Source organism: Condylura cristata, unplaced genomic scaffold (assembly GCF_000260355.1).
Source record: "Condylura cristata isolate star-nosed mole 26May11 unplaced genomic scaffold, ConCri1.0 scaffold00033, whole genome shotgun sequence".
Lineage (NCBI taxonomy): Eukaryota > Metazoa > Chordata > Mammalia > Eulipotyphla > Talpidae > Condylura > Condylura cristata.
In genome coordinates this window covers 13,735,707-13,744,608 of record NW_004567134.1, presented here as the reverse complement: position 1 = coordinate 13,744,608, position 8,902 = coordinate 13,735,707, and the positions used below count along the sequence as shown (strand labels likewise).

The 8,902-nt window shown below is 51.5% G+C and overlaps 1 protein-coding gene across 1 annotated transcript; it reads left to right on the top strand.

The window, feature by feature from the left end:
- The first annotated feature begins 79 nt into the window (after nt 1-79).
- Nucleotides 80-7,080, top strand: CHCHD4 (coiled-coil-helix-coiled-coil-helix domain containing 4). Its single transcript, XM_004692349.2, has 3 exons — nt 80-250; nt 4,889-4,987; nt 6,361-7,080. The coding sequence occupies exons 1-3, from the start codon at nt 229-231 to the stop codon at nt 6,657-6,659; spliced, it is 420 nt and encodes a 139-aa protein (XP_004692406.1). The 5' UTR covers nt 80-228; the 3' UTR covers nt 6,660-7,080.
- The last annotated feature ends 1,822 nt before the right edge of the window (nt 7,081-8,902 follow it).

The following is an 8,902-nucleotide window of genomic DNA, read 5'->3' as shown; positions in this document are numbered from 1 at the left end:
CGAGGGGCCGAGAGGCGCGCAGCTTGCTGGGAAATGTAGTTTGGGTTGCGGGTCTGGACTGCGGCTGGGAGGGCGAGGAGGCAGGCGCGCGGCGGGCAGACTTGGAGGGGGCGGGTCTGCGCGGGCCTCGGAGGCGCCCGCCCTACCTGAGGAGAGGTCACGACGTGAGCCGCCGCCGCTGCTGCTACCACCGCTTGTGCTTCTAGCTCTGCGCGCCGGGCTGCAGCCATGTCCTACTGCCGGCAGGAAGGTAGGGAGGGCAGGCTGCCATAGAGACCGGCCTACGAAGGCCAGCAGGGGACACCCGGTCTGTACACCCCCCCTAGGCCCCGGCGCCCCCGCGCCCCTCCGGAGGACCGGGCAACCCGAGGTGCCCCCGGAGGCCCCTCCTCGGGACCTTCGGGGCGGGCTGGGCGGTGGGGTCGCTTTCCCAGTTTTGCAAATGCGAAAACCCAGACTCCGGGACTGCGGGAGAAGGCGGCCGGGCCAAGGTCACGGTGAGGCTCGAACCCGCGCTTAGAGGGACTAGCACGTGGGACAGTTGCTGAGGCAGGCCCGAGGGCGCTAAGGAGCGCCGAGCACATTTCTTGTAGCTCGTAATTGGGGATTTATTATCACCGGCTCTTGCCACACTCCGCGTGTTTATTTGCTGCACCTTCTAAGTGTCTGGGAAAGGTGCCCACTGGCTGGGCAGGGCCGGCGAGGCGGGAGGACCACCGACCGGCCGCGTTGGAGCCGTTAGCTAGTACTCGGCGCTGTTCAAGGCGCTGTGCTGGCTTTCTCGTCGATCTGTCAGCGACCTGTAGAAGGTAACTCGTTGGTGCCCGCAGTTTACCGAAGACTCAGGCTGGAGGCAGGTGAATTGGCTTGCCCCATGCCAGGTGAGCCGGGGGCTGAGATCTGAGCCGGGGCAGTCTGGAACGAGAGCATGGAGTATTCAGGCAGGTGCCCCGTAGATTGCTGGGAACCTTCTGCTGGGAGCACCACTCCACCCTTCCTGCTTCCCCCCTCAGCACAGTTGGGTGCCACCCACCTCCTGGGTACGGGCCAAGCTGTTGTTACCTCTTCCCACTAGCTCAGACTCTTCTGGCAGAGATCCGTCCCCACTCGCTGCCACTGACTTTTCCCTGAGCTGCCACTGGACCCCTCCAGTTTCCAGACTTGTAAGGGGGAGCTGGGTCTTCATTCATTCAGCAGATATTCTTGAAGCACTTCTGTGCCAGGAAATGGGGGTTGGGCACCTGGGGATAAAGAAACTATTTGGGGACTACCCTACTTCCCTCACTTTCATTCAGGGAATTTAAAGCCTGGAGAAGGAGCCGACCCAAGGGAGGTCAGGCGCAGTTTGGTGCCCAGTAAATGTTAGAACTGAGTTTGAAAAGTTAAAACGGCTTAATCCAAAAGCGGAGCATCTCCCCAGCACCCCCTGCTCCCAGAACTCCGTCCTCGGGCCATCCGGCGCTAGCAATCACTGCGGCCTCTCTGAGGACTGTTTCCCTTGGTTAGTGCCCGTGCCGGGAACGGCATCCTCGGCCCTCACCATTTTGTTAGCCTGTGGGCCTCTTGTTTTTTATTTCCTTTTTCAGAACCTCTGGTTTATTTCTTTATTTCTTCTCTTAGCAAATTGTTTTCTAGTCTTGTTAGTAGAAGGCTGTGCAGATAAATGAGGCCCCTCCTTGTCCTTGAGGATTTGTGGGAGTCACAGTTTTCCTGGGAAGCAGAGGCAGTGTTCCTGTGCCACACAGCATGGTGCCCTGGCTCCTCCTGGGTCAGAGGTCTCCCTGGGGTCCTCAGCTGAGGCTTGGTTCTCTGGCACTTTAGTTCCACTCTCATACAAGCAAAAATAATTTTGAACATCTTTCAGCTTCAGAGTATCAGGCTCTTGTTCCTTTTTTTAAAGTTAGTTTTTAGGATTTGTTTATTTGTGCATACAAGAGCTGGAGCATATGCCCGTGGTGCGGGGGTGAGAGGACTCACCAGAGACAGTGCGGAGCAGGACAGGCAGGCTGACGGAAATACACTGCTGAGGGAGCAGCGACGAGATAGAAGACCTCTGCTATGCCCTGCGGGTCAGCTCCCTGGCAGGGATGGAAGTAATGCTGCTGCTGGCTTCACAGCGCTGCTTTCACCGCTCGCCCAGGGAGGGCTCGGTCTTGTTCCTTGCTGCTAGTCACTACCACAGAGGGAACCACTGCTTCTCAGGTGTGGGTGATACATGAAATGTAAAGACAGAAATTCTCGTGTTGATGTTTACATTTTTCTTTTACTATGTAAATGTCTCAGACACCTGCACTTAGGTATGAACATTCGCCTGTGGCCTTAACTAACTGTAAAACCAGACAGATGAATGGGTGAATTCTAACAGCACACTCATCAGCCGTGCTGGCAGAGGATGTTTCACTGAAACTTAATTGCCCTTGTACAAAGAATTCGCTTCAGTGCCAGCCGCATTTAAGTCTTTCCACCATCTGATGGCCTCCGCCACCCAGAGCTGGCCTCAGAACGACTGAGAGCCTTTCGCTCGCTGCGTGCTGTGCTCACTGCGAAGTCACTCGGCTCTCCCTGGCTGGGAAGGTGTCATGTATATGTTGAGTCCACCTGCACTCCTTTCTCCACACTCTGGATCATTAAAATCTTCTGATTTGAGCTCTAAGAGATTGTAAGTGGTTATTCATGTCTTTCATATGCTTATATCAATTTCATCATTTTTAGATTATCTTAGAAATGAAATAACAAGTGTCTTAATATTTATTTCTCTAGAGGAATTTCATGGGAATGACTAGTCTAGCAGAGAGCCCCATTAGTTGGCGTTCTCATGACTGGTTCTTTCACCGCTATGTCTGTTAGGAGTAAATGGGGGGACAGGCGCGGTGGGCGGCATATAAGGTGGCGTCCTTGGGGTCTTTCATGCCAGAGTTCATGCGCTTGTTCTGCCTTCACTTTACCACGTGTAGTTTCTTCTCCCCTCTGGGTCTCCACTTTCTCTGTCTCTGTAAAAAGAGAAAGTAATACCCCCTCATGCTGTTGGTGAGGATAAAACGAGCTGAGTTGGAGAATCTTTGCAAAGGACGCAAGTGAGTAAATATGCCATTAGGTCCTGTATGTCCTGTGAACAGTTGGTGCAACTGTTCACTACAGGCGAACAGTGAAGGTGAGTGGGAGGACTCTGTGCTTTGGGAAGGGCCTGGAACGTTCTCAGTGGGATTGCAGCAGACCTGAGATTCCCACACCCGGCTGTACGTCACAGTTACCTGTGAAGACCATGGGCGGTACAGATGTGGCAAAAACCTGATCACCTTTTGTTGGTAAGGCCTGGCCAGGATGGACCCTCTGCCTTGGGTGCCTGAGCCTGGGCTTACCATTCGGCTGGACTGAGCAGGTCTTGGTAACAAAGCTGTCGGAGCTGTGCTGAGAAATTTGCTCAGCTAATCCTGCTTAGCCTTCAGCAGTTCTGCAGATTAATTTCTTATGTTTTGAAAACTGGTCAGATTCATCAAGTGCTGCCCCACCCCACTGCCCCCCTATGGGCATACCCAACAGTTCCTGCTGTGTGGTTAGCTGATGGCCACAGGTTTTAGGAAGGTGGGGTGCTAACAGCTACAGTGTAGGGAGAGCACCTGGGTGAGTTTATAGGTGAAGTGCCTGCCTCACCATTGCACATGAGTGACCACTCTGGGCCTGAGTTTTTGCTGTATGAAGGGGCTGAGGGTGATTCAACTCTATAGCATTGCAGGAAGGTTAGCTGAAATGGGCCCGAGCGCACCCATCCTGGTTCAGCCCAAACTGACTCCTTTTTCTGAGCTCACCCAGCCTCCCCTGAGGAGAAACTCCAGAAAAACCTGCACTTGGTTCCCACCAGTCCGCTGCCTGGGAGCCTCGGCACCATCTGTCCGCGAGGCCCAAGGTGCTGTTCACGTGAAGGGCGGGCTTCCTGCCGCTGTTCCTTGCGGGACCAGAGTCCTGACTGCCACCAGCCTGTTAGGTCTAGGTTGATGGTGGTTCTGAAAAGAACAGAAGTCAGTAAAGAACAGAAGTCAGTCCCATCAGCACGCCCGGGAAGCAGGTCCTCCTCCTGCGTTCCTCCTGGGGGTTGGGAAGCTGCCTCCCAGACCAGTGGGCTGAGGGGAGCTGTGCCCTGTTCTCCCACATCATGATCCCTTCTGGCCATGACTAGGGGCCAAGAGGTCTTGAGGAGTCTTGGCCAGACACTGTTAGACCCTCTGGGTCCTCAGGTTTCTCGCAGAGGGCATCTTGAGCAGGCTTAAGTGGCTGCATCAGCCGGGCGGGCTGCCGGGGCTGCAGGCTGGGTTCGCCCACTGGGCACCTCCCGCCGTGTCCAAGTCCTCAGTCTTCCATGCACGGTGAACCCTGTGATTCAACCATAAAGGGCTCCAGTGGAGTCTTCTTTCACTTTATGCTACTTCATTCCACTCACCCCCCCGCCCCCCCACGAGCTGCTTGTGGTGTCCAGCGGGCATTTTCTTCATTCCACCAGTGTTGACAGAATGCTGACTACATGAGGCGTGGGGAGAGGGGAGCCATGGCAAGTAGACATGAAGTTCTCAGGCTGATGGGAAATAGTGCAGACAGCCCGAGCACCGTGGAGTCCTGAGAAAGGGCAGCTCCTTTCCTGCAGCAGTTGAATCGGGGCGTTGTGCACCTCCCACCTAGAGGCACAAGGGCGGGGGCAGGTGGCTGCCTCTTTGTCCACCACATGGTAGGGTTGTTCCCACTGTAGGCACTGGTAGAAGTGGCTTGTAGTCAGTGACAGAGACCAGAGAGGGGCGCCCCACATGGAGGTCTCGCAGGGCTCAGTCTTCAATTGCAGAGACTACTTTTGGTTTAGGGAAGAAATGAAACATTTCTTCCTCTGTTCTCCAAACACTAGGGAAGGACCGAATCATATTTGTGACCAAAGAAGACCATGAAACGCCAAGCAACGCAGAGCTGGTGGCCGATGACCCTAATGACCCGTACGAGGAGCATGGTGAGTGGTCAGCTGTAGGGCTGTGTTTTCAGATGTGCATCTCAGCCACGGATCACCTCAGGACGGTGAACTTGTTCAGATGCCAGGAACCGTTGAGCTCTTCCCCACCCTCATTCTGATGTGCTTTTCTGGCCAGAAGAGTCTCCTTACTGGAGTTCTACCTCTCCCCTTCTGGGTTTTGGCACTGACCTAAACCAGCTGGATGCTGTGCACCCATTACATTTGGGGGAAGGTGTCATTGGATCCCAGCAGTTAGGGGCAGATTAAGGTGGAAGGAACATCCTGCTCAGCCACAGTGGGCGCTGCTGGCAGGCAGGCACACAGAGGTCAGAGACCGCGCTCTGCGAGGCGTGAAGTTGCTGTTCTCTCGTGGCGGCAGTCCACCAAGCCCCTTGCATGGCCAGGTCGCTCAAGGCGGGGGACCCAGGACCTGAGCTCTACATTGTGAGTAGGCTGCCAGCTTGCTTATGCCAGCTGCCTGCCTGCCAGCCCCAGCTCTGTGGCCGAGATCCATATAGATTAGCTAAGATTGCCAAGGTGGCAGAATCTGTTCATAGAATCAAAAAGATAGGGGTAAGGTCACCTGGTCTAGTGGGAAAGCTGAGGGCCTGGGAGGAGGTGGGACTGGGCAAGGAAGCTTGAAAGCCAGGCCTTTCGTTGCAAGTTTGAAAACATGCTGCATGTTTTGAAAGGGTTTTTGGAAACCAGGAAATGCTATTTAGTGTGAACAAGGTTCTAGGATAGAAAAAGGTGTGAGATTCAAAAAAGCATAAGGCCTATATAATATTGCAAATGAAGTCCACCACTTCCTGACCACATCGATGTATAATTGAATGGTTTGGTTAATACATTTACTGTCTCTTTAGGACTTTTATTTTATAAGACTAGAACTCTGCTTCTTTGGTATGCCTCTAGCCTTTTCCTTGTACAACAGGTTTGGACTTCTTCCCAGTCAGGGCAGCGCTCTCGTGCTGTCCTGAGCTGCTGAGACAGCCGCAGAGTGAGAGGGGCGTGAGGGCCAGGATGCATGGGGCCGGGGAGTGCTGGTCATTGCGTGGGAGAGGTGTGGAGATTGGAAGGAGAAGTGATAACTCAGATTCCTAAGTGTTCTGACCTTCCAAAAAGCTGCTGTCCAGCTACCCAGGTGTGTCCTCTTGTGATACAGACCACTGCTCAGTGTCACACACAGAGCAAGAGGCCGATGGTGTGCTCTCCCCAGGAATGCAGCCTTCAACCTCATCCAGCTCGAGCGGTAGCCCCCAGGCCGTGCCTGCCAGGTGGCAGTTCATACTGCTTTGTATCTTCTGAGTGGATATGGTTTTGCTTTCCTGAAGCCATCTGTCACATTTTCCTTGCCCATCTTCCTGTTCCAGGATTGATACTACCAAATGGAGACATTAACTGGAACTGTCCATGCCTCGGGGGAATGGCCAGCGGTCCCTGTGGGGAACAGTTCAAGTCAGCCTTTTCCTGCTTCCACTATAGCACGGAGGATGTCAAGGGCTCAGACTGTGTAGACCAGTTCCGGGCCATGCAGGAGTGCATGCAGAAATACCCGGATCTCTACCCCCAGGAGGATGAAGAAGAAGAGGAGAAGAAGCCAGCAGAACATTTAGAGGAGACAGCTCACAGGGAAGCCCCAGCAGCCAAAGAAGAGAAGGGGTCAAGCTAATGGCAGCCCTGAAATGGCAGTTCTTCCACTTCAGGGTGATAGGAACCTTTTGCAAAATGCCTTTCCATCACTCTCCGAGAACATGTCTTTTCCTGTGCTGTTCTGTGTACTGTAATATACAAAATAAGTTATTTTGATCATCAGGGCCCTTGGCCTCTTGACAATACACTGAAAAAAAAATGGAGTTTTATGTATGTATGTCTCACATAAAGAGATCAGCAAATGCAGCTGGCCACCTCAGAATTCTTCTCTCAGATTCGCCTAAATTTTGTTATGTGAAATGTGATGTGTTAGATAATCTCAGCAAGCAAGAATCATTATTTGGGAGTGTCTCTTATAAGTGAGCTGATTTCTTCTGATTCATCATATCACTTGTAGTAGATTTTATACTCCTTTCGGAAATAAACAGAAACAAAACATCTTCCTGTGGAAATGCTGGCGCGTGGTGTTCTCATAGAAGAGGCCAGATGGCAGCTCTTACTTTTTAGACTCCACCTTGACCATGCGAATCTGAGGAGACTGCCTTTCCGTTCTGAGGCACTTTTTGGCTCCAGGTTTTCTGTGTTTGAAAAGTGGAGTTTTGAACCCTCTGAGCCACAGTCCCCATCCTAAGATAAGAGAAAGGCTGGGCTTTTTGTTTGTTTGTTTTTTTGGTGTTCTTGTTATTTCTAAGCCGTGAGTTAACACTGGCTCTGTCTCTCCTGTTCAGATGCAATGTTCTTGAGAGGTGGGGGCTTAACTTGTGACCAGAGTAGCATCCAGGTGAGGCAAGGCTTGAATTAAGTATTCAATAAACAGGAAAATGTGATTTGTACCTGATTTGTACCTGTGTGTTTTTACTAGTTAAAAATACTTATGATGTAAGGCAATAAAAATTTAATAGAAATTTCCCTATGAAGATAGCAGTTAGCCAGTTTGAGTCTTAAAATTTTCTGTGTGGCGTTCAAAGCCTGCTAATTCTTTGTGAGCAGAGACTTCCTACAGACATGACTGTTAATCTGTGAGGGGGAAGTCCCTCCCCATTGGAAGGAGGGAGCCGAGGTCCTTGCAGGTTATGGAACTTGTGACACAGTATGTTAGTCCACAATATGTTAGTCACCCATGGCTACGTTAAAAATTGCTTAAAACTCAGCACCACGAAACAACAAACATTACCTTACAATTTCTATTGCTCATGCATCTGGGCACAGCTTACCTGGGCCCTGTGACTCATAGTGTCTCATGAGACTGTGATCGAGGTGTCTGCCAGGGTTCCAGTCAAGTCAGGGCTTGACAGGCCTTCCAGAATCATTCAGCTGGTTTGGGTCAGTTTCGGTTCTTTGTGGGTTTGTTGGATTGAGAGCCTCAACTCACGGGCTGTTGGCCAGAGTTCTCCCCCCAGTTCCTTGCCATGTGGGCTCATTGCAGGCAGGTGGCTTCCATCGGAGCAAGCACTAGTGATGACTAATCTCAAATGACATTCTGTGGCCTTCCCATGTCTTCTGTTAGAAGTGAGTTACAGCCAAATGTTATTCAAGATGCTGAGTACCGGGAGGCCACGGAGCACACCAGAGAATGAAGTAACAGCACAGCTGGGCTCGCAAGGACAGTGAGCTGTGAGGAGCTGTGGTCCTGCGATGTTAGAGAAAACAGCAAATATGTACAGCCAGGACTTTCCAAAAACCCAACAATTCAGAAGCCAAGAACCTGGAGTTGGCCAAGTTGGGAGATAAGAGAGCTCCAAGAAGGGCATTTGTGGCTACTTACATTTTCTCCTTACGTTATTCTCTTAGCATTATTTAATTCATATCTTTCATAATGAATGCTATTCATTCACACAGTATCCGTTTAAAAAACACACTTGGTTTGAATTTTAAATTTGCCATTTATCTTTGGCCTGGAGCATTAACATAGAATATTACGGATTTCATAGCTGGGAGAAGGAACCATGGCCATAACAGTGACCTCCTTTGACAAGCTGTGACCTTTATCCAAGGTCCTTTTATTTTCCAATTTCCACAGTCTACAGCACCACATCCACAACCCACTACTCAAAGGAAACAGCTATCTGACAGGCTCCTCAGTTACCAGGAGAAGAAATACCCCCTTTTATGTTCTCATTTTCTAGACCCTGTAGGTGAGAGAGCATGCCTCTGCCATATGAACGATGTGGGCATTCTTCTCTGAGACAGGAGGGCTTCAGTTGTGCCTTGAAGGACACTAGCTGCTCGGGGCGGGGTCTCGTGCTATCTAGTCTCCCCCCT

What these genes read in the sequence shown, in the direction of transcription:
- CHCHD4 (XM_004692349.2), top strand. Translation starts at nt 229, where the DNA reads ATGTCCTACTGCCGGCAGGAAG. An exon ending in GTCCTACTGCCGGCAGGAAG is followed by an intron (nt 251 to 4,888) that starts GTAGGGAGGGCA and finishes TCCAAACACTAG; the next exon opens with GGAAGGACCGAATCATATTT. An exon ending in TGACCCGTACGAGGAGCATG is followed by an intron (nt 4,988 to 6,360) that starts GTGAGTGGTCAG and finishes TTCCTGTTCCAG; the next exon opens with GATTGATACTACCAAATGGA.